The sequence below is a fragment of the Melanostigma gelatinosum genome (genome assembly GCF_949748355.1).
Source record: "Melanostigma gelatinosum genome assembly, chromosome: 2".
In the NCBI taxonomy this organism is placed as follows: Eukaryota; Metazoa; Chordata; class Actinopteri; order Perciformes; family Zoarcidae; genus Melanostigma; species Melanostigma gelatinosum.
This window is the reverse complement of record NC_136635.1, coordinates 31241724-31267528: the sequence shown is the minus strand read 5'-3', so window position 1 is coordinate 31267528 and position 25805 is coordinate 31241724. Positions and strand designations below refer to the sequence as shown.

The window sequence follows — 25805 nt, the reverse complement described above, 5'->3', positions numbered from 1 at the left end:
ACGTCACTCCTCCACATCGCAAATATGACAACTTGCGTTTATTGGTTGCAAAAAAAACAAAAAAACACGGCGACATCGCCAAACTCGGGGCTTCAAAACATCAGTCCACAAACGAGTGATGTCACGATGACTACGTCCACTTCCTGCAGACAGTTTACTGTCAGCAGCCACTTTGTGGCGATAAGGAAACGCTCAACGGGCCGACGATGTGTTTTCCTTGTTGCAACGCTATTAACAACCAAACATTACTGGTTGAAAAGTCTCTTCTGACTGATGATTGAGTGCTTAAACGTGTGTTTACGGTTGTCTCTGTGTGTGTGTGTCAACCTGTACCTGATAGGGGTGGGTCTTGGTCTGGCGATTGGAAAACTGTTGCTCCATAAAGGGGTCGTTGAAGAATGTCGCCATGTTGTTGTGCTGTGAGGGGTTAAAAAAAAAAAAAAAATCCCAAAACATCATCAAATCTGGAGAGAAAGACGTGTGATGTAAATAAATCACTAACGTCTACCAGAGACTTAACCATTCAGGGTTGCTCGGGCCAAAATGATAAGTTGACTAGTCAGATGATAATAACTGATTCATTGTTTTTTTGGGGGGGGGGGGGGGGATCTTCTCCAATGTGAGTGTTTGCTGGTTCTATGTGAATATCTTCAGGATTTGGACTTTTGGTCGGACAAAACTAGGGATTCTGGGAAAATAGACACATTACCACGGTTCAGTCCCATCAAGCGCCCTTATTGCCATCGCTGAACTGCTTAACTTTGAATTTGAACACAAGAAAGTGGATAAGCAGCCAACTGGTGTAATAATAACAATTCTATTCATGCAGCACTTTCACAAAGTTCTCAAAGTAAGATTTACAGAGTGTAAGCCTCCCCTACACGACAGATCAGGAACACAGGAGCACATATAATTAAGCTGCATACATAAAATGGAGGCTAAATAAAATGTCCTCCCCTATTTCTTTGAGTCTCCAGCCGCCACTGACTGGGTTAATAACATTACAATGTTGAATCTAATCTCCTGCATTCATTTCGGCCCTGCAGGGAGACACAAGTAGATTCTGATCATCAAGAGTGCACAGAACACCACAAAGACTGGGGCACTGAATATGATTGTGTGTGCCAGCATGCCTTCCACACACACACACACACACACACACACACACACACACACACACACACACACACACACACACACACACACACACACACACACACACACACACACACACACACACACACACACACACACACACACACACACACACACACACACACACACGGCACTTACTTGGCTCGTGTTGAAGTCCAGTTGGAAGCTCTGAAGAGGGGAAAGAGGCTGCTGCTGCACTGCATGCTGGGATTGCTGGTAGAGGGGATAGGGTGGCGGCGGCTCTCTCGGCATGTTGCTGGTATCCAAAGCGACTCCCTACACAGGACAGAGAACGCCAGCACGAGTCACTGAAGACTGACTGCAAGTTTAACGAAGAGAGTTTGGACTTGAAGTTGATTTAATCAGATTGTTACATCATTAGTCTGCTGCACTCTCCCCATCAAAGCAGGAGTAAAAAACAAATGCACCAGTGTATTCTTTCTTTGTGCACTGGCAAGACTTTTCACTTGCATGTCAGACTTTATTTTACATCATTGTACATGACGTACATTAGTTATTTTTAGATTGTTTTTCTCAGTCTGCACAAAGAGATTCTTATACGACTCAGTTTTATAGTGACAAGGTTTTTCTGTCGTCGTTTGTTCAACAGGGTTGCACAAACGAAATGCATGTTGTCCCATTTTGCTCCACAAGTCAAACAGAAACTATAATTATATTGCGGCTGGAGGATGAATCTCTCAGCCCAGAGGAAAGAAGCTGCTTTGAAGTCTGGCGGTTCGGCAGCTGATGCTTCAGCAACATTGTGGACACATGAATATAAGATAAAACTGTTACAGAGTAAACAATCCCCCTTCGTTATTCAGGGATGTGAAGGCAGTACCTGTGTGATGGGGGACAGCGAGGGGGACATGGTGGGGGACAGCTGCTTGGCCAGGCCTCTGCGCTGCTCGCTGCCAGGAGACAGCGTGAGGGGGCTGATGGCAGCCTGCCGCCGCCGGGGAGAGTTGCTGGACAGACGCAGGGACGAGTTGATGGAGGGATTGCTGAGCGACGACTGCAGCTGGCAGTTGTTGAGGGACGCCTGAATCGAGGGATTGCTCAGAGACGAGGACAGACCTTCATGGGGGGGGGGGGATAAATATCAGAGTGTAAATGTGCATCAGAATGAATCTCATGAAAAAGGCGGCTGTGAATCCGGAGCAGACACTGGAAATCATCTGGGGACATGTGGAAGTTATGATGCGGTATGTGCTCTCCAGTCCCCAACACAAAAACACTGTATTGTGCGACCGAGGAGGGAGAGAAAGACGCAGAGCAGAAGGGAAATGAGGAGACAGAGGGGGAATCTGAAGGGAAAAGAAAAGAGCCGATTGTAGCGAGCCGGAACGGGGTCAAAGTGCCTCTTTCGCTTTGGTGCTCGGCCAAGCTGAACTGTGTTCGACAAGGGAGGAAACACTGAGGGAGTGTGATCGGGTCAGGCAGCGGAGTGAGGCAGTGGGAGACAGAGAGATCATTCACAGAGCGATGCAGAATGTACGGTCGCAGGCAGAGGAGGCCTGGAACCGGCAAAAGACGAGAAAACTCCACAGACGATGATGATGATTCCGAAGGAAGCGCATGTTGAAGGAATAAGTGGATTCAGATAACACGGACTATGGTTAGAGTTGCGTTGCTAGGCAACATGAGACAAATTCTGGTAAGTGACGTACCGGAGCAGATGCCGACATTCCTCAAGAACCACGAGTCTCATTTCATTTCATTCAGTACCTCACGGAACAAAACGTGTTTCAGTGCCCCACGGCCACTTAAATGAGTTAAATCAGAAGTAAACAGCCGAGGACGAAACACAACAACCGGTCAGATCTCTGTCATCTGAAGCTAAAGTAGTGAAGAATATGTCAGAAGAAATGTAGATTTGTTGATGGGCTGCTGACGCTGCTATAACAAAACATATATATGTGTATGTATATATACATATATATATATATAGTTCCATGATCTGTTGCACTTTTACTCTTCATCAATGTGTATGCACTCGTCCTCGCACACACACATGCGCCTACAAAAGCACCGACGCATGCACGCGCTCGCTCTCCACCCACCCTGCGAGTTGCCGATGCCGAGGTGCATCATGGCGGCCGGCAGGTTTCCGGTGCTGCTGCCCCCGCTGAGGTTGGAGTAGCCTCCGTTGTCCTCCGGGTCCAGCGGCGTGGAGAGTGGCGAGGTGAAGTGCAGGTTGCTGAGGTCCGGCAGAGAGCCGCTGGTATTTAACAAGCCCTGGTAGTGGGACAGACCCGGGTTCTGCTCCGGAGACGGGAATATACTGCAACAAACGAACAGAGAAAACTTGTTTTGATGCCGACGCTCACAATCGCCTTTTTTAATGAATGTAAATATTGTGCAAAATCAAACGCAGGTCCATTGAATGTGCTGCCATTGCAAACTGAAAAGATGTTTCTTTTGACTCCCGTCCTCTTCCTTCCTTCCCCCACCCACTCACTCCCTCCATTATTTCTCTAATTTCCAGTTCTGCTCATATGCTGCATTAACAGCAACAGTGACTCATTGTTGTCCGTCCCCACTCACAAACACAGAGCCCAAAACAAAGAACAAACGTTTGCCTCCACAAACACACAAATGGTGTCTCTCTCCGTCAGATAAAGAGGCAGCATGAAATAAAGATCAATCGAGATGTTTCTAATCCATCAAGAGGAGAATCCTTCACGTCTCTGCAGAAGACTGTACTGCTTTGTGTGCGATGATAAAACCTCGACGCTATGTCCGAACATGTGCCGGCAACTAAAGCGAATGAGTTGCTGGTAAAAACGTTGGCTTCTGAATGATGACATGACACCGGATGCGGCTTGCAGAGGGAAAACAAAGCCTCTGGAATCTGATTGTTCTAACTCTGTTCCTCTTCTCTTGGGTTAACGGTGTAAAGAGGAACACGGACATCCTGTCTGACGAGGTGGCGATGAGCTGCATCTCCTTTCTGTTGACCAGCTACAGCAGCGCTTTATGCCCGTGATGCATGCTTTGTGTTAACGTCACACCGATGATGATTTCGGTGCAATCGAATAAAAAGAAAAAGGTTTATTTGTGATGAAGCAAAACAATAAATACATCTTCAGACTTACTTGATTCCAGGCACTTCACAAGATTTCGGCCTCGATGCCAGAGACTGAGACAGAGAAAATGACAATTAGATAACAACACTCCAACACTGCATTTGTATCTGAGAGTACTGTTTCCACGGTTGATTGCAAACTGTAGGTTGCTGTTCAGCTTTCCGGCACAAAGATGTACCGTGGTTGCACGTGTACTGATTCAGTCACCCACATGTGATAGCAGTGAATACCACAACATTCAGAAGATAGTCTGCTTCCACACGGAGTTACCAGACTGTCAGACGGACATGATAAGCGAGCAGCCTCACCTTCTTGGCCTCCCACAGCTGCTTGGGCAGCGGCTTGCCGACCCCCAACAGATTGTCCTCGTTGGTCAGGGCGGGGAAGGAGAAGACTGCGGAGAGAGGAAGGCCAATTAAAGCTGCGTGTTCACAGCCAAGCCGATACGGACGACGTCTCGATTGCTCAAGGAATGTTCAACTCACCATCTCGGGAGCCGTCCACCTCCGACTCTGCATTCCAGCCTCCACGAGAAAAACAAAGAGGGGGGGGGGGGGGAATAAAGCAAAGAAATAAAAAACTGAAGCTTAGGAACATTAGAGGATATGTTTGAAGCACAATAATCGGTCGCTCTGACAGGAATACACACTAAGAGTTTGAAGCGGGGGGGGGGGGGTGTCATAGACTGCCGAGGAGGAGGAAAGAGACGGCCATTGTTTTTATTGTGCCACAGAAGAGCCCTCTCGTCCTCCTCACTGAAGACCCGACGCCACATACACGTCCTGTGCGCTGTTACTTCTTAAGGACATATTGTTTTTCTGTGTCTCGTCATGTCATCTTCTAGTCTCCTCATCGCTTTCACATTAGCGCTTGAACCACTGCCCGTTCCTTCCTCCTTCACAATAAGAGCCCTAGACGTGTACATTGCACAACTGTTTACCAGAGGGAACTAAAATCCACTCAATCAAATATCTTACAGCAGTTTAGGCTTTACAACAGAAAGAATCTGCAAGAATCTATTCAAACCTTTAGACTGAAAAGGCGACGCAACTGTTGCAAAATCAAACAAATAACAATAAACAAATATTTGTGCTGTTCATTTGTGACGCCGCCTGTGTGTGAAGGCCTTACAGCTCATTTTGAGAGGCAGCTTTTCGGCTGCTGAAGGAGCAGATGAAACAATGAAGAGATGCAACAGATGAGCAACTGGGACCAAACACTGCTGGCTTGTGTGGCTTGGATCACTTACACTGTGCGATGCATTGGATATGGGTGTTTTCAACGCTCAGGATTAAGAAGAAAACAAAGTCACCGTCTATTCCTAGAGCACGGCAGTAATCAGATGCCTTTCAGCTGCAGAGCTTCACATTCGATCTTTTTACGACTGCTTCTTTTTTCTAATGACAAGACCTTCGGAGGTGTTGATGAGGCCGCGCTGCTGAACCTCTTTGTGATGATACGGAGCCCGGGCAGCTATGTGTAGTATGTGCTGGTGGACTATATGCAGCAGGCTATGCAAGAAGACTGTACTGTGTGTGAGTGTTGGCTTCACTTTTCAGAACCGGAGGTTGTCGTCTTGACACAAGACATTTCAAAAACGGTACTATGGGCTCTGGGAACTCGATGGATGAAGAAAATAGATTCCTTGATATGATGAAAATAATAGTTACTGACACACACAACTGGGTCTAAGGTGAGCCATTTAAAGCGTGCTGTAACTCATGTATCCACACTGGGGTGACTGTTTGATAAACTCACACTTGGCTCACATCTTAAGGCAATATCCTGTTTCAACTTGGTGGCTAAACACAGTGAGAGGTACTCGGCTGCAGGACAACTTCTCTCATCCAGAAACCCGCCGGAGACTCAGATGGAGCAGCTCAGGAGAGCGGAGGATGAATTCTTTGGACCGATTACAATAACTGCTACAAAAGGTATAAAGAGAACATTCTAAACCAACAAAGGCCCGACTGTGATTTGTGCAGCTGAGTGGCTAACGAGACCGAAAAGCAGCCGGCTGTGTTCTCTGTTAATAAATGACCAGCAGAAGAGAAACACAAACACTATAAACGAGCATGATTACTACGACATGGGCCCATACGGAGCAGCCTGCATGAGACCGAGAGGATGTCTGGTGTAGAAAAGCATGCTCTGCTCACACAAAGCTGCACCTCCTCTACAAAGAGTAATGGACTTTAGGTGACGTCTCAATACACAAGTGGATGTTGCTGAGACTCTCCAGGATGTTTTCCTGCCGATATGATTTCATGTAGGGAGTTCTTTTCAAAAGCAACCATGGGCATGTGGTGATTCAGAAAGGCATTTAATAACTATGTCAATTTGATGAATCCAATGTAGCCAGACTGACAACCAGCACAGCGAGCTCCGTTCTCAGAACTGCAGTGAAACAAAAGCAGTGAGGAAATATATATCCGTCATGACTGAGACGAGACGAGGACGAGACGTCATCCGCTGCAGTAAAGAGAGCTTTTCTTCAGGGACTCTGGTGCTTGTAAACACACCGCTTCAGTCCACAGGGACGACAAAATCACCAGCAACGTTCCCTCAGTAACTTCAAGTGAACAATGACTACAGCAGGGCCGGGGGGAAAGAAACATGTTGATGTTTCGGTTGGACTGGATTGACTGAAATCTTCAATCTAATCTAATGCCTGAAAAAGACAAAAATATTGAAGTATTACTCTGTTAAATTGGTTGTTTTTCTTTGGACCAAAATTGAGTAAATACAATAAGACTAAATGACAAAGTATCTGAATAAATGAACACGTCTACAGTGAGGAGGTGTCAGAGGTAGCAGTTCTCCAAACAGGCAACGATAATAACGAACGACTTGAGACCCTGAAATGTAAAAAAGAAGTTGGTCGGAGAGGACGTGGTTTAGAACCAAAGTGAAGATCCAGACTTGTTAAGATATACAATTAAACAGCTTTGAAGAAGAATTTGTGCCCAAACACTGTTGAACTTCTCACACTAGATGTGCCCATTCTCTTTCAATGTGCAACAGAGACCTGAAGGTGGACTAGCGCTATCCTCCTTTATGTGACAAGCCACTCCTCTGAGTTTCTTATTTTCAATATTTCTTTGAACTGTTTAACCGATAAACAGTTCATTATTAGCATCCCTCCTGCAAAGAACTATGTGCTGTATGTACAAGGAAACCACAATGTTGAATGCTAAATTGTCAGCGACAAAGTTGTGATTGTATTATTAAGTACTCGGCGTCGGCTAGTACTCAAACGTAAGTACTTGTGAGTGGTATCGGTGCAGACCTAAGCCACACAATGGCGACCATAAATGAACCGCTGGAGCTGGAAGACCTGGCTTTAAATTGTGCCACTATAGTAGCGAGAAACAGAGCAGATTTATGGACAGAGTAAAACAAGAATATCTCTTGTAAGACATGGATATCAAAATGTAGAGAGTCAAACCACACTACACAAACACAGAAAATGCTCTCTTTGAGGGTGAATAGCTTGTGTGTGTGTGTTACTCTCACCATTGCGCTGGAGAGGACCTCGACCCATCTGCTGGTTCATGCCAAAGGGGTCTTGGGGGATTGGGTTCATGACGCTCGTATGGAGAGCAGAGTCTGAGTTGGTTCTGTGTGGGACGGAGGAAGAAAATGATGACAAGTTTTCCAGCACCTTGGACAGAGGCAGAGGATTTGTGAGTCATTCTGCTTCCTGCTCTGCCTTCACACACACATGCTGCATTCACTTGCACTGATCACACTGACCTCACTCAGACAAAACACATCCCCACAGGACTGGGATCAGTCTGAGAGTGATGAAATAATGATGAAAACATTTGTTCTCCATAAATGTACCGCTACAGGGAAACACAGGGCAATTGGCAGCTACAAGAGATTAGTTGTCGTCATGGTTGTACGTATCTAATACGAGCTGTGAAGTCAAACGTGTTCACTTGTGCGCACACATTCACGGTCCGACCCACACAAGCCCCCCGAGTCCTGTACCGCTCCAGCTGAGAGCTTTCTCTAGTGCGATCCGTTCAGCCTCAACGGCTTCTTCCCTGAGTCACTCCTGCTCTCACTTTACAGCAGAACTGTAGCAATCACACCTAAGTTTGAGTCATCCAAAACATGACGCTTTTAGAGTTGCCAGGTTTGGTTTTATCTGTCAATTATGGCACTCATAGATCATTTCTATTGCTGCTGTTATTAAAGGTGCACGTCACACAGGTGGTCTGGCTGCTCTAACCTGTTAACATGGGCACCAAAAAAACGACACACACACACACACCTGACTTCAGAACCCATCGCTGTCGTCAACTCAAACTGGATTTTCTTTAAATTCAGAAAACTTCTCACAGACACTTGAAAGAGGATGGGAAAAGGCTGAAAGTAAGACAATGTGAACAAGTGAAAAAGGAGCCTTGATGTTAGAGTGCGAAGGAGCCGTGAGTCCTAAAGCTGGGTGAGTCAGAGAGGAACTATTGATTATTGTTTCAGGAGAGAAGAAAAAGAGTTAATCAACCACAAACAGTCTTGAGTTGAGATGTGTGTCTCAGCCTTCTATCTCAGTGCTTCAGAGGAAGAAAAGAGGGGATTACTGAGATTTACAAAAGGATTGAGACCAGGACGCCATGTAGCCAAGAGAGATTGCAAAAAGACAAGGAACAGAATGGTTGGCCTCTGTGTGAGCGAGGGATGAAGCGGCAAAGATAAACAGAGGGGAAAGAGAGGCACGGAGAGGGGGGGAGAGAGAGAGAGAGAGACACAGAGAGAGAGAGACAGAGAGCGAGAGAGAGAGAGTCACCTGTTGAGTTGCGATAATAATCTCAACCCAGGCCGTTTTTCCTCGGCCCATGACTGCTGTTCCCTTCAGAGAGAGAGAGACACAGAGGAAAGAGATGACAGACGTTTACTGGATGACAGACCCGCTTCCTAAACGTTTGTGTGAAGAAGAGAAACTACATTAAGAACGATGAGCCTCGTGTGGAAGGAAGACAGACCCTGGAAAAATACTCAAGACAACACAACACCGTCCTACATTTGAGCAGAGAAAGAAAATGGAGAGACAGAATAAATCAAAAGCAGAGTGAAGACACGTTTATAAACCTGCTGCTGAGCAGATAATGGGGGGGAGAGAGAGAGAGAGAGAGAGAGAGAGAGACAGAGAGAGAGAGGGAAGCAGAGAGAGAGAGGCAGAGAGAGGGGGAAGCAGAGAGAGAGAGAGAGGCAGAGAGAGAGACAGAGAGAGGGAAGCAGAGAGAGAGAGAGGCAGAGAGAGAGACAGAGAGAGAGGGAAGCAGAGAGAGAGAGAGGCAGAGAGAGAGGGAAGCAGAGAGAGAGACAGAGAGAGAGGGAAGCAGAGAGAGAGGGAAGCAGAGAGAGAGACAGAGAGAGAGGGAAGCAGAGAGAGAGGGAAGCAGAGAGAGAGAGAGGCAGAGAGAGAGGCAGAGAGAGAGGGAAGCAGAGAGAGAGAGAGAGGCAGAGAGAGAGACAGAGAGAGAGAGAGAGGGAAGCAGAGAGAGGGGCAGAGAGAGAGACAGAGAGAGAGGGAAGCAGAGAGAGACAGACAGAGAGAGAGAGAGACAGAGACAGACAGAGAGAGACAGAGCGAGCAGAGACAGACAGAGAGAGACAGAGCGAGAGAGAGACCGAGAGAGAGAGGCAGAGAGACTGAGGGGCAGAGAGAGAGACAGACAGAGAGAGCGAGAGACAGAGCGAGAGAGAGACAGAGAGAGGCAGAGAGAGACAGAGAAAGGGAGAGAGAGACAGAGAGGCAGAGAGAGAGAGACAGAGACAGAGACAGGGAGAGAGAGATGGAGGCAGAGAGAGAGAGAGAGAGAGAGAGAGAGAAAGGGAGAGAGAGATGGAGGCAGAGAGAGAGAGAGAGAGAGAGAGAGAGAGAGAGAGAGAGAGAGAGAGAGAGAGACAGACAGACAGCGAGAGCGAGAGAGAGACAGAGAGAGGGAGAGACAGAGAGAGACAGAGCGAGAGACAGAGAGACAGAGAAAGGGAGAGAAAGGGAGAGAGAGATGGAGGCAGAGCGACAGAGACGGGATGTAAAACACTGGATGTGGAGGGTCATTGTTGAAGCCTGAAACAGTGACCGAGTGGATTTTTCTGAAGCACTCCAGCACAAGAAGGGCCTCGACTCCTCCTCAGTACTTAGAAACAACCACAATAGTCTTCTGAGAGCACAAGTGGTCCACAGAATAACTCAAATGAATCTCCTGTTGGTGCTGAACCGCCTTCAAATATATTTACACGGTGACTTTGTTTCTTTTGGTCAAGAAAACGTTGTACTCAAAACAAGTGCAGAGATCTGGGAACACGATGACATCTGAGGTTAGAGAGAACGTCCTCATCAAAGGTCCACAACATCACAATAATCTCCAACCTGCACGATGATTTAGTCCCATATAGACAGTGAATACATAGAAACTGAACACGCGAGACTTACTGAACACGTGAGACTTACTGGGTTTAAACTGAACACGTGAGACTTCCTGGTTTTAAACTGAACACGTGAGACTTCCTGGTTTTAAACTGAACACGCGAGACTTACTGGTTTCAAACTGAACACGTGAGACTTACTGGTTTTAAACTGAACACGTGAGACTTCCTGGTTTTAAACTGAACACGCGAGACTTACTGGTTTCAAACTGAACACGTGAGACTTACTGGGTTTAAACTGAACACGTGAGACTTCCTGGTTTTAAACTGAACACGCGAGACTTACTGGGTTTAAACTGAACACGCGAGACTTCCTGGGTTTAAACTGAACACGTGAGACTTCCTGGTTTTAAACTGAACACGTGAGACTTACTGGTTTTAAACTGAACACGTGAGACTTCCTGGTTTTAAACTGAACACGTTAGACTTCCTGGGTTTAAACTGAACACGTGAGACTTCCTGGTTTTAAACTGAACACGTGAGACTTCCTGGTTTTAAACTGAACACGTGACACTTCCTGGGTTTAAACTGAACACGTGAGACTTCCTGGTTTTAAACTGAACACGTGAGACTTCCTGGTTTTAAACTGCCCGTGGGAAGAATGAATTATAAGAGTCTGTCCATTCTTGGTTAAAGACTCTGGTTAATCTGTCCACATTTCTCTTTTTGGAGAACGCCATGAGAAGTAAGTATTTCTCCTGTCTCTCCTGTGTGTGTAAATCTCACTGGAGTTGCGATGGTAATCAGAACACACATATTTGAATCATCACACTGCATCTCCCAAAGAGGGAAATGTTCAGCTCTCTTCGTACAGAGCCATCTCCAGGGAGCTCGGTCTGAGAAAGTCCTCCCGAGAGAGGCCGGTACGGGAATAGCAGACCAAAGATGGGCGAGTGGACGAGGAGGAGGGCGTGAGACTGGATTGAGGCTCTGACCCCGAAACAGATGGTCTACGATGTCTAAGACGCTTTGATGCCCAACATTATACTTTGAGGAAACTCTAGAGCAGAGGGATTTTATTTAAGTCGCCAAATCTTTTGTTTAAGATCTATATCTGCAGTACACCTTTGAGCCACATGAGGGAGCCTTAATGTTTGCATTGTTCTAATAATAGTCGCCTACTTTTAACATTGAATCTAATATGAAAGGCTAGCGTAGCCTGTTGACGCCACCTAAATGCACTTATTTGGTCTCAATTATGAAGTATTTTGTATTGTATACGTCTTAAATAACCCGTCTGTGTTGGAGATGCTGGGTGGACACAGCAGATAAATTGTTGTAGTCGCTTTTGTGGTAATTAAAGCGCTGAAACGGTTAAAAAAAGCTTTGTGGCTCTCCTCCAGAGCCGATTGCCTGTAATGTAGTGCAGATGTTGTTGCCGTTTTTTTTTTTTTTTACAGACTCTCCGCCCCGATCTCCCCAGACTGTCGAGCGGGAGAATCTGACTCTCAACAACACAAGAGCCGGGAGAGCGTTTGATGTGGATGTCCAATCAGTGTTTTACAAACTAATGTTAGCAGTGGAACTGGGCTGATAATGGCTGCGCAACGGCTGATTTTACAGCAAACTGACACGCATATTTGACCAGTTTTCAGTGTATTTCTGCCCATAAAACTCATCTCTCCAACAATAACGCAACATTAACAGTTCTTGATCGGTATCGGCCATCTGCTTTCTCCTGCTAAAAGCAAGCGTTATTATATCGGCCTTTAATAACAAGTATCTGTCATAAAGAATATAATAGAGTGGAAAAAACAACAAAAAACAGAACATCTCTTCGCTTGTATCGCAAACTGGCTGCGTTTTACATCAAATACGAGTGGCAAGGATGTCACGGGCGGCAAAACATTTTCTCAACGAGTCTGTGTGTGCAGCGCGGAGGAAGACGAGGGGAAGGGCGACTTGCAGCCGGCCAAGCCAGCACATAAACAACACAAGAGTGAGGGGCGGAGCGGTTTTGTTTTTAATCACAGGGACATAACCCACTCCCTTGTAAGCACTGAGGAGAAGCCGTCACCCAGGACACCGACTGCACAACCAGGGCTCACATCAAGGCCAAGTAGTGTAGCATTGTTGTCCAGCAGGCGCTGATATTACATTTCTGCTACGCTGGAGATTGTGAAGCACAGGGCAGTGGTGCTGTGACAACATACAATCCCTAAACAGTAGGACGGCGGCTGTTGGGCATCATGACCTTTAAAGTGAAAAGGCTATCTGTCAAACACCGTTAGGTAGACGCCGCCTCCCCAGGGACTCACACAGCACCTCAAACATTCCTGCAAATAAAACAACATTCTGCACATCCACTGATGAGGACACTAGTAGGCACAGAGAAGCTCGATGGGAAGAGGAAACGGCTCCTGTTGTAAAATAATCAAGTTTGGAGGAAGAAGAAGAAACAATAACCGTTCTGTCAGCAGCCACACAGATATTTGTACTCACCTTCTCCAGTTGTTGTCCAGAGGCGGGGACAGGTACACCGCTCCGTACGGAGAGCTCTCTATGTAGGTTTCAGTTAAGGGAATTATTGACACAAATACAGAAAACATCACTGTGGTATTAAAGTTCCCATGAAACAGCTCATGATTCTACATGTTTATGCATTTATTGTAAAAACGGTAAGCTGGCGTTTACAGTAGCCAATAGTGCAGAAGAGCCTTAAACCTGCATGCTCTCTAATGTCCATCAGGGTCTCAATCTCTAGTTTCAAGTCTTCTTCAATACAGCATGATGTTCATTTAGTACATTATGGTCCATTTAGAGTCACACAGACCATAAAGCAGGGGATGCTTTAGGGCGGGGCTTACTGTGATTGACAGGTCGCTACCCGGTCTGGGAGTTGTCTGTTTTCGACTTACAACTTTAAACCTTTCAGTGTTTTCACTTCATGAAAGTTAATTGGAACATTCCGGTCTCCGGATGATGTCTTAAATATGCATTCGGTTGTACTTAGCTCCGCCTTCTCGTGTCACTTCTGGTTGCAAAAAAACAAGATGGCGACGGGCAAAACGTCGAACTCGTGGCGTCAACAGTTATTCACCAGTTGGTGACGTCGTGGTGACTAGCCGCCAGCTGAACACGGAGGACAGCCTGCTCTCTGTTGTAAAGGACCACCATCGAATACGCCAGCGGATTTTTTACCAACGATTTTATCAGACGGGGATGAAATAGAGGAAGACGACGACCATGAAGAAGTCGCCTTTTCGGAGCGAGGACACGCATGTACGATCCGAGATCCGAAGCCGAAAGTGCTGCTGTTTGAAGGAGAGACTGGAAATGGTGCATCCCAATGGTAGGTTTGCGTTTATATGACAAATGTTTCATTGGACGCAAATTTAGTACACGCCCCAATTTGCAGGATGAGCCATCAACATTTCTTATTGTTTTCAAGGTTATGACAAAATGTAAAACACCATTAAAGAAGTTAGAGCGTCTTCAGATTCTGTACGGTGACGTATTTCCCAGTGAAATTAAGACTGGTTGATGGATAGAATTGGTTGAAATCTGTTGGTACTAGCTTACATCAGCACAAGTCATATTTTGTTTTACAGGAAACAAACCATGAACGAATCGTGCTGAAGAAAGACAAAGAAATGTAATTTTTTGCAATTATTTTGCATATATTGTATAAACTGAAAATAAAATGATTGATCATGGTTTGGCCATATACTAGCGTATCGAAGACAACCAGCACAATACATGTGACACAAATATATATACATTTTGCCTTCACAGGCACTTTAAGTTCATTTTTATAACTTTTACGCACGTATTTCAATGTCATCAGATATTAACACACAACGAAATGGAATAAAAGACATTTACAATCTGACCTCACCCTGATGTTTTCATTTGCAAATGAAACAAGGATGTGTTCTAACTATAGCTCAGAGCTCAGCTGCTTGACATGAAATACCAAGAGGATGCGTGTTTCACGTCAAAGAGACGAGAAAGCCTTCGTACAGCGGGCACATTCTCATCAAAGCCCTACAGCCGTGTGAACAATAGAGCAGTCTTTTTCAAATGCTTCACGGAACAATGACGACATGATTTGATTTACTACGGACTCCTGGAAGGGCAGGACTTCAGAAAGGTGGCGTCGTATCTCGCCAACTGTCACTATTTAAGTGTTCTGTCTAGAGACGGTTTCTCCTCTGGGGGGGGGGGGGGGGGGGGGACTGTTGAAACTGTTGACCAATCAACAAAAACATATTAAAGCAGACATTGGGTGCCACACAAGGACGACTTCTGCTTCGGCCTTGGAGAAATGATTATCAGCAGTGAGCGAGACTGGAGCCCTGCTATCACCCCTCACACAGAACACGCCCCTTTCTAAATATACACAAATACAACCGAGGGGAGAGGACACTATTGCGGTTTCTCCAGACGCAGAGGAGGAACGGAAACTATCCTGTCGAACTGGTTCTTAGTCTGTGCATGTGCTCTTTCACACATTTCAACAACTATAATAGTTGGGTAAAACCTGAACCACTGACACACTGACACACAGCTGTGTTTCTGGGACTGTAGAATTGGGATATAATTAAAAGTACCAATCATAGTCAAACAAACCACTTCAAAGTATGGCACAGTGATTGGATGAGCCAGAGCCACGAACCGCACGACACAATTTCCCTTTTTCCGAGATGCCGAGCTGCTCCTCGTCATCATCATTTAAACCACTCAGATGACGGTCTTGTTTACAGCTGCCAGACTAAACCGGTTCTCAGTGGACGAAGGACCCACCAAGAACTCTGCTTTTCACACTCATTTGCCAAATATATATATATATTTTTTTTTCTACAAAAATCTTTTTCATCATTTAACAAGAAACCACATAAGTAGAGCTTGTGTGAAGAATTTAAAGACAGTAACGTGTGTATCACAGACGCTATTCGTCAAATAACTCCTTGCAAACTAAATAACGAGGAAATTAGAAAAAAATGAAATGTGTTAATCCACTGTTTTACGCAACGTAATCGATCCGGCCACTATCTGATCAGGCTGGTGACTTTGTCAATACAAGTGAAAGCACGACCTTAATGGTCACATTATATCGATCTTCTTTTTAATCATTTAGGTTTATCCTCGTCCTCATTTCCTCTCTCCTTCACTACCCTCCTTCTCCTTTCCATCGATGATGCACCACTTCCTCGTTTTGGACCAATAGGCTTGCACGTTGATAGAGGAACCATCCTCAGACTCCTCTCATCAGTGTAACACAACACAGGTGTGCATGCTACTTTGGTGTGAGTTGCAGAGTGTTGGAGATACTGCAGTAGAGATGTCTGCCTTCTCTCCAAAATAACTGGACTATATGACACTCAATGTGCCAGAAGATGCATTGGAAACCCTCAACAGCAACGTCTCTTACTAGAGATCCTGACTCTGTTTCTCAAGATAATCCACAGACCTTGTTGTGAGCAGTGACATTGCTTTGAGCACCACAAGCCTCGTGCCATATAGTCTAATTATATACTAGAGAGAAGGCCGACATCTCTACGGACGACCAACACTCGGCAGCTCGCACCAAAAGATTAACACCCCTGATACAAACACAGGAACACAATTAAAGCCTTTCTCAACATTCACTCAGCTGAGCTTTTAAGACGAATGAAATACAATTTGTGAAGGACATGATGACACGTCCACTCGGACATCATTTGGTATCAACAACACGGTTTCATTGTGATATTTTATCAACATTTATTCTACATGTCCCAGTTAAAATCTCACCACAAATAAACTGTTTGCTCCTCAGCAAAACCAAGAAGATTGACTCGCCAGAGACCAACAGTCACGTGACAGAAACTCTGAAGCTTTGGCGAAAGTTCAGGCTGCTGAACACAGAGCAGAGAGGAGAGGCTGTAAAAATGTGAAGAGCTCAACATAAACAGCACGTCGTGGAGACTCCATTTCCCCCCAACATTGGTAACACGTGTGGAAACTTACCCAAATGTTGGATATATAGATTCCAGTGTTTGCCAATTTTTGGAAAATAAATCAAAGAAATTCAACTCGCGTTCTTTTCTTTTTTAAGGATTTATGGCATCGCAACACAAATTGTAAGACATGTTTGAGTTCTCTCTACTTCTAGCCATCGCTGTGCTGCTTCCACAGAGGTGCAGGACTTTTATGTTGCTGTGAAATTCAAAACGTTTGGGCTTCAGAGGGTTAAAACACAATAAACAGGAACATTAAAAAGCAAAGAGCTCGCTTACATTGCCTACATGAATGTAAAGGACACCGTTGATCCATCGGGAACCCTTTGAGGCAGTTAAGTACGCTTCGAGCTACGCTTTACAGGTTGAACTTTAGGCAATTTAAACAGTCACACCTCCCACTCAATGTAGGTCAGCCCAGTCTATTGTACACATCAACCCAAACATGACAAACAAGCACCAATGATGTCAATCTGTACCGACAACAAGAGAAAACCTAATGTGGAATGTTTGCCCCAAAATACCATAATCACCATCACGTTATGCAGCCGTTTGCTCGCTGAAATATATATGCGCTGGTGAGACATCACATGCTGGGACACAGCGATCACACCGCATAGCGACAGGTCAGTGAATCATCTCCGCCTCAAGGCAATAAACAGACTCGCTTATTAAGGGGGGGGCGTGTTGGTGGATCAGTGGGCTGTTTCATGTAAATGTGACATATTGGGTGTGAATCCAGGTCAGGAAATAAAATCTACATCCTGAATCCAAAAAAAAGGAACTGTATTGTTCAGTATACTAGATTAGCAAGTAGATTATTCAGAAGGAAGCATTTAATATAAATATATATACATATATATACACACACACACAACAAAATGTTTCACAGAATAATAAAATGACTTGTTAACTCTCTGAACCCCACAATGGGGGGATGGAAAAGCATGTTTTCTTTAAACAATCACCAAAACTATATCGCAGCCAAAAACATAACGGTCAGACTTTCATCTTTTCGACGGCCCTTTAATAACACATCATGTGTGACGAACATTGAAGTCTCATTTAAAATTCCGCCTCAAATAAAGCGTTTATTCTAAACAGATCCCGTAAACAGTGAGCTCTCTCGACTTCTAGCCATCGCTGTGCTGTTTGAATAAACCTGCAGAACTTTGATATAATTGCAGAGAAAATCAAGGCTACGGAGAGAAAAATGTGACAGGAGCAAATAAGGTTTGAAATATACACAGAGAGACACACACACACACCCAAATGTGCATTCACAGTATGCTGTCGATGTCCATCAGTTGAAGCAAAGTGTCTGCGTCACATTTCAAATTTGCATAACGACGAATTCTGTTCCCGAGGCTTCAAAGCAAGCTGGCTACACGGTCAAGTATCGTCACGCATGAAATCACACCACAAAGACAAAACAACACTAAAGAGCAACCAGCGGGAAGCCACAACACCCACCTCCACACCGCCGATTGCCCTTTGAGGGCTCCTACTTGTCAATGATTTGAGGTTTGGAAGGATATCTGCCGTCCGTGCTTGTCGACGGGTCGGCGGTGGGGAGAGTTGATGCGGTTGCGGTCCCTGTGGACCCTCTCGACCAGCCCGTGGTGGCGGGTCCCTCTGGACGAGTCCAATCCCGACGGAAAGCCACTCTGAAAAGAGACATCGGACAAGTGAGACGCAGTTTCCCACAGATTGGCTGGGAGGCAGGAAGACGGACGTCAAATGTCTTCAAACTTCAGTTGTATCTGAAAGCACTGTTGTGCCCCAATGCTAATTCATTTAGCCAACACAGATAATTTGTTAATACCTCTTACTACACTGTATTGACATAGTCACTGACTCTTATAGGGGTCATGTGATGGCTGCTACGTTTACATCACGCTGGCTCTTCAAACACAACGGAACAGCTGATTAACACCACAGGCACAAAGGAAATATCAAACTAAAGAACGTGAGTCACCAATGCACAAAAGACTTGCATCATAAATGACAGCTTTGAATGCCACATTGTAGCGATGAAATATATGTAAACAATAAAGATGTGACACTCAAAGTCAGAGTGAAGAGGAGTTTGCAAAGGCAAGTACCCGTACACCTTCTTACGGGTTGAATGCAATGATGCCGTTGAGAGTTTGGCAGTACGGCGGAAGGATATTAAACCCTAAAGTTGACGAGTGCAACCACAACAAATAGACTCTCCAGATCCGAGAGACGTTACGAGCTACAAGTCACGAGATGATCCAACTCCGTGATCTGGTTTGGCTTTATTCCGTTTTAAAATGGGCGCTAAACAGTCAGTGGCGGTCAACACGTTTCACAACGTGCTGCCGTCGACGCCGCCGGTGTTTCGGTTTAACAAACGACCGTGTTATTTGGTGACTCTCAGAAGAATGCGTACATGGTTGTCTCGTGGTGACATCAGAAAGAACTGGTGGTCAATGAATGAAATGAACTTTTTTCTGCAAGTTTAAAGTCCCAGCTTAGACGGCACGGTTCACACCATCACTGCCGCTAAAAGACAACAGTCTCTCAATTTGAATATATGACACACATGTGAGTGTTGCTCACGAGCACACAGGGTGGGAATTTTGATAAAACAGGTTATAAGTACTCTGCATTCACATCATGTAATTTTGGCAGATGGTTATCATCGAGTGGAATCTAGAAGCCATTTAGTTTGTCTCTCAGAAGTTGAATGGACTCCAGAAGAGTTCTCTCCCTCCACGTGGACCTGAGCACTCTGTTGCCATTACTGATCAACCTCAACGCCCTTTAACCCGGGACCCTCTGTATCCCAGCATGCTCAGCCCTTAGAGGGCCGACACAGATACAGGCCCAGTGCTGCAGAAGCACTGTTCTACGCATGCAGAAGTGCACTGCTTGAAGAAGTGCTCTTCTATTCCTCCTCCTCTCTCCAGTCTGCAGCTGAACTATTTCACGCTCTCAGGAGAAGCTTCTTCGCTCATCTGAAGGTCCAGTTCAGCGTCTTGCTGTTTCTGCAGTTAAGCCAGAAGTTCTTTTAATGTGCTTTTCATAAACTTTCACCACATTTTTATTTTTAGAATTATTCATAAATATATCAAAAAAACTATAAACTAATGAAAACATAGTTATGAATATTATATTCTAGTTCTGCTAATAGATCCCTAAAATCCTATACGCACTTTTTCTTTAAGTTTATTACTCATCTGTAAATCTGTTGACTCACATTCTGGGTGATTGAGAATTAGCTTATATTGTTTTATAAGACATAAACATGAGATGTATTCAGATGCTTTTATAGTACCTACATTAATAAAAAATTGGGGGTTGAAGGTATGAACATTAGAACAGTTATTGTGCCAAGACCTTGAAAAACCACTGGATGAGATCAGGACCTCTAAGCTTTGTTGTAAAGAAAATATTCACGTTCAGTTTTACATCAAAATGACATTCACATCAAATAAACTCCAGCGATTTACAGCACCAGTACATCTATGAGTGTCCAGGCCGACGGGGTGTGAAAAAATGCCGCCTCCTCATTTATTAGAATCACACTGATGTGTTTGCACATCTGGAGCGCCAACGCAGAGCTCAGTCCACAAACATATCAGTATTTTAACCTGGCTCTACGTTAGCTGCAACGCTATGTTTTTGATGCAATGCTAACGTTGGCGCGCCGCGTTTAGTCTGAACACCTGGTAACAAAGGCACAACAAGTGCAGTCGTGTCTTCAGAAAGAACGTGAAGCGGTTCTGGTTCTCCCGTGCCTCCCTTCCCTCCAGCAATACGTCCTGGTTCTCCAGCAGCGTGGTGTCGGTGTTGACTCCCAGAGAGGAGAGACTCTGCTCCTGGAGGAGGAGGAGGAGGAGGAGGAGGAGGAGGAGGAGGAGGAGGAGGAGGAGGAGGAGGAGGAGGAGCTGCTGCTGCCGCCGGGAGCTGAGCTCTCCTCCACCCTCCGGTCCAAGGTCCGGAGGGTTCTCTCTGACGGTCTCTTTACTGATGGAGGTCTGATAGAGGATCAGGACTACACTGACACTGGTTCAGGACCAGTTAAAAGTTCCTCACAGTGACTTTAAGAAACCATTTACACTGAGGGGACAAAATACATCACATACGGTCTTAATTCACTGCAGTGAACCTGGACTTCACACTACTGATAAACCTTGAGGGCTGGTTCCCCAAACAGAGAGTGTGCATTGTCATGAACTCAAACAAAACTCTATTCAAGTGAATTCACGATTAACTCAAATTGTAATTGTCTCGGACTGGACAGGCAGTCCAGAACGTTTGGTTTTTACTGTCAAAGAGAGGCTGCTAGTGTGCGGTGTGTATTTCGTCTGTGACGACATCCCACCTGGAACTCGGTGCTGGTGTTGCCGATCTGATTGACGTTGGGCAGAGAGCCATAGTACTGCGCCCGGGATTGAGTCAGACGAAGCTGCTGGACCTTCTGAAACTGCACCTGTCAGTCAAAAGAGGGACAAGAACAACAGTCAGATTCTGCACATCTGGAGTCTTCATGTGTAAAGAACATAAAGCTTCAGGATGAAAGTCACAATTGGTGTCGATTCGGGCTTTTCTTTCCCGCCATTGTAGAGAACGCAAATAGGAGGAGGCGTGTTCTGCCAGGGGACGGTAAACAGAGCCTGTTATCAGGGGAAAGGAAATCAGAGAGGCATTTCTTCTGTCGACTGCCCAAAGGGCAACATTTCAATCTCACAGACTGATTTGATTTTATCAATAGATTTACAGGGAGCAGAGAGAGCCCTCTTTATACGTATTTAGAACCAGTTTGACTGATGACTGACCTTCAAATAAATGATGTGTCAGGGACCCAAACTGTTAATCTAATGCTCTGTTAACTGTGGCCAACGAATGTCAGACTGTCCCTGCCACCTAAAACAGACGGACACGAAGCGCTGAAAACACATTTCCTGGCAGAAACACTCAATTTCTCATCAAAAATGACAATATTTAAAAACAAATCTTCATTTAAACCTCTTACTCAAGTGTTGGAGTTACATAACACGGAACATGCAGACGTTTACACATCGAGGGCTCACGGGCAGCCGGCTCCCTGCAGCTCAGCAGCTGAGAGTCTGTGCTCTTCAGAGCCCCTCGGGAGACTTCTCTCTTCAGTCTGTTGGTCACTGGAGTAAATGTTGAAGCAGCTACTTCTAACTCCAGCTGTTTGCTGACTGGACGTTTCTGTCTCACTCCGGGTCACTGACAGTTCATACCTTGCAGCAATACTTCATTCAGTGTCGCCTCTGACACCACATCCTCTTCGACCGGCCATCCGGGCGCTTTCCCTCTCGCAGAAAGAGCACATTGTGACAAACCGACGGTGTGAGGAGAATGTGAAAAGGGCCTTTATATCCGCCCAGAGACGACTGCGGTATTTGTATTACTTGGGATGTGCAGTGTATATGTTTGAGACTACCGTGAAAAGGAGAAATAAAAAATGAATTCAATAACAGCTCCAAAGCATGTTGACTAACTCTGAATATGAAGTTTGAGGAGCTGCTACAATTGCAGATAAACGTTCACATACATTTGCCTGTGAAGCTAATTTATCATCTTCAAGTGTAAATCATAAATTCAGATATTGTAATACACGATTACATCGTCTTAATTAGAAACAATAATATTCACATACCAACTTACATTTCTCAGAAAATCGAATCAAACTCAGTTAAATTAAACTATATCCTTAATCTGATTACTTTGTATTTGTGTGAGTGCATGTTAATAGAGTAAAGCTCAAATATTTATGCATTTCATAATCTCACTTTAAACTGTTGTGTTCATTTTGCAGTTAAATTTAAAAAGAGATAAAATACACTGCTTCACCGTGTGGTTATTTCATAAAATAAAAGCACGATAGATATATATATATATATTTTAGTGGTGTCACGGATCACGGATCGATCCGCTCGGATCACTCCTCACGGTTCGGATCACTCCTCACGGTTCGGATCACTCCTCACGGTTCGGATCACTCGTGAACCGCGGATCAATAGAGTATTTTTTTTTTTTTTTACAGTGTAATCATCATAGTGGGTAAAGTTCGACTGCTGCTGTTCCTTTTCAAGTAACAACTCCCCGAATATCAATGCAGAGTGTCAGTGAACAGATATGAAGCAGTAGTGTGTTCAGTGAACGGAGCAGCTTAGAAGCATTTAACGGTGACGTCATGGCGAGCGGAGGAACGTCAGAAGCCGCGGCGTCATTTAAGTCGCAAGTTTGGGGACATTTTGTCTTCCCTGTAACGTATAATGGCGGATGAGGGTGGTGGACAAAGCGTTACGGTATGTAGGCGTTATTTAAAGAGAAAGACACACGACAACGGCAAAACATCGGAATGTCCACACATATGAAGAGACACCATCCCGTCTGTCAGCGACGGGGACACTCCGGTGTAGAAAACAAAGGATTTCTAAATCTGGTTAAAGTGCTTGAGCCACGCTACGAAATCCACTCACACACCCACTTCAGTGTGAAGCTGTTCCAGACCTCTATGAGAAGGAAAAGACTGGAGAGACCGCTTTCACCACGGCGGAGTGATTCTTAGTCCGGCGCTGTAGACACGCCCCCTCTGTGAGCATCACACAGACACACACCTGGGGCAGGTGCTGTAGACACGCCCCCTCTGTGAGAGTCACACAGACACACACCTGGGGCAGGTGCTGTAGACACGCCCCCTCTGTGAGAGTCACACAGACACACACCTGGGGCAGGTGCTGTAGACACGCCCCCTCTGTGAGAGTCACACAGACACACACCTGGGGCAGGTGCTGTAGACACGCCCCCTCTGTGAGAGTCACACAGACACACACCTGGGGCAGGTGCTGTAGACACGCCCCCTCTGTGAGAGTCACACAGACACACACCTGGGGCAGGTGCTGTAGACACGCCCCCTCTGTGAGAGTCACACAGACACACACCTGGGGCAGGTGCTGTAGACACGCCCCCTCTGTGAGAGTCACACAGACACACACCTGGGGCAGGTGCTGTAGACACGCCCCCTCTGTGAGAGTCACACAGACACACACCTGGGGCAGGTGCTGTAGACACGCCCCCTCTGTGAGAGTCACACAGACACACACCTGGGGCAGGTGCTGTAGACACGCCCCCTCTGTGAGAGTCACACAGACACACACCTGGGGCAGGTGCTGTAGACACGCCCCCTCTGTGAGAGTCACACACACACACACCGGGGGCAGGTGCTGACAGAAGTATCAGAGTGAAGCTAGACAGTCCCAATAGTAATATCACCACAGAAAGGTCGACCCTCTCCCCAGACAATGGAGATATTCTCATCTTTTTGGAAATAATGTCACAGTAATGTAACATTATTGTGTATTTGAATGGCCTGACAGGAAGTAAACACAGACCAAGTTGTTGCTGAGCAGTTCGGTTCAGTGTAAACAGTGGAAGCTAGCTCACTGGCTGTTTCTTTCTTTCAATATTGATGAAAGGACGAGGATATCAACATACCTCATGTTGCACTTAAACTTAACAGAATTCTTGAATGTATTATTTGTATTTATTTATTTAATTTTGTTTCAAATTGGACATCTTCAATATTTTTGTTTTCATGTAAGACTATAGCTCAAAGTTCTTTGCTTTAAGTGTTCTTGAAGTTCTTTAATTAATAAATGGAAAGCAAAGTTATGTTTGTCTCCTCCCCTTTTCTTTGTTGATCCGAAAAATTATCCGAACCGTGACTCCTGAACCGTGATCCGAACCGAACCGTGAGGTTTCTGATCCGTGACACCCCTAATATATATATATATATATATATATATATATATATATTTTTTTTTACTGAAAGGACAACTTGTGGATGAAATAAGTGCATATCTCACCCTTGAGACGGTGAGGTCTGTCATCAGCTGGTCAAAGGCCCGTGTCTCCTCCGCTTGCTTCTGGTTGTGCAGCGCGATCTTCTCGCTGAACTTCCTCGGGTTGGAGCCACCTGTGCCCGGGGAGCCGGACATCGTGCCGGGCCTCAAGGGTCACAACTTCAGCTGCTACTAACAAAATAATAAGTGGTAGACGGAGGCTGGGAGTCTTATTGTCCAAAGTCTTTGAGTGAGCGTTGAAGTGAATCCATCAGAGCTTTAAAAAAAAAAAAAAATCACACATTACTGTCTGGAGAAAGTAGTTTAGGAGACTAAGTATCCTTACTATCTGAAAATAATGACCTAGTATTTCAAACTAATGACTTAGTATCTCAAAATAATGACTTACTGTCTCAAAATAATGACTTACTGTCTCAAAATAATGACCTAGTATCTCAAAATAATGACTTACTATCTCAAAATAATGACTTACTGTCTCAAAATAATGACCTAGTATCTCAAAATAATGACTAAGTATCTCAAAAATAATGACCTAGTATCTCAAAATAATGACTTACTATCTCAAAATAATGACTAAGTATCTCAAAATAATGACTTACTATCTCAAAATAATGACTAAGTATCTCAAAATAATGACTACGTATCTCAAAAATAATGACCTAGTATCTCAAAATAATGACTAAGTATCTCAAAATAATGACTTACTATCTCAAAATAATGACGAAGTATCTCAAAATAATGACGAAGTATCTCAACATAATGACTAAGTATCTCAACATAATGACTTAGTATCTCAACATAATAAGAGTCTTAATATTTTGACCTAGTATTTCATAATAAGACAATTAATCAAAACAATTACTTAGTACCTTTAAAAAGTTAGGAGTTATTTATATAAATAACTCCGGTTCCAAGTCTGTCAAACTGAGTGTATCCTGCCGTTAAACACCACAGAAGAAGAAGAACTGAGTGTTTATCACTGTAAGCCGAAGCTAGCGCCCGTTAGCTAACACTAAATAAAAAGTTGTCTTCTTGTGCCTGGAGAGCGAAGTCAATACAACCGTTTGCCAATCATGTGTTTTTACTTTACTTTCAAAACTTTTAAAATTAGTTAATGGGCATAACACAACTTCATATTGACGTGTTATTTACCAGCGAACCACTTGTTTGAATGTAACGTTAGCATAACGTTAGCAGTCATTGCTAACACATAACGCTGGAGGTGAACGGGAGTAACCGCGGCTAGCAGCTAAGTTAGCCAAGTTAGCTAAGCTGCTCTCAGAGCCATCACAACGGTTTGTTGTTTG

General features: G+C 44.8%; 1 protein-coding gene across 2 annotated transcripts in view; it reads right to left on the bottom strand.

Annotated features, from left to right (window-relative positions):
• Positions 1–25805, bottom strand: part of crtc3 (CREB regulated transcription coactivator 3) — a 29446-nt gene that overhangs the window by 3116 nt on the left and 525 nt on the right. Inside the window, exons 2-14 of one of the 2 annotated variants that reach the window (XM_079283517.1) lie at positions 24502–24754; positions 20985–21092; positions 18169–18297; positions 13131–13192; positions 9043–9105; positions 7761–7864; positions 4730–4768; positions 4553–4638; positions 4254–4297; positions 3219–3439; positions 1997–2232; positions 1294–1431; positions 334–417 (exon numbers count right to left, since the gene is read on the bottom strand). In XM_079283517.1, coding sequence (XP_079139643.1) covers positions 334–417; positions 1294–1431; positions 1997–2232; positions 3219–3439; positions 4254–4297; positions 4553–4638; positions 4730–4768; positions 7761–7864; positions 9043–9105; positions 13131–13192; positions 18169–18297; positions 20985–21092; positions 24502–24633 — 1446 coding nt within the window. In that variant the 5' untranslated portion in view covers positions 24634–24754. The remainder of the gene's footprint in view (positions 1–333; positions 418–1293; positions 1432–1996; positions 2233–3218; positions 3440–4253; positions 4298–4552; positions 4639–4729; positions 4769–7760; positions 7865–9042; positions 9106–13130; positions 13193–18168; positions 18298–20984; positions 21093–24501; positions 24755–25805) is intronic. The other variant, XM_079283518.1, reaches the window with a different exon arrangement.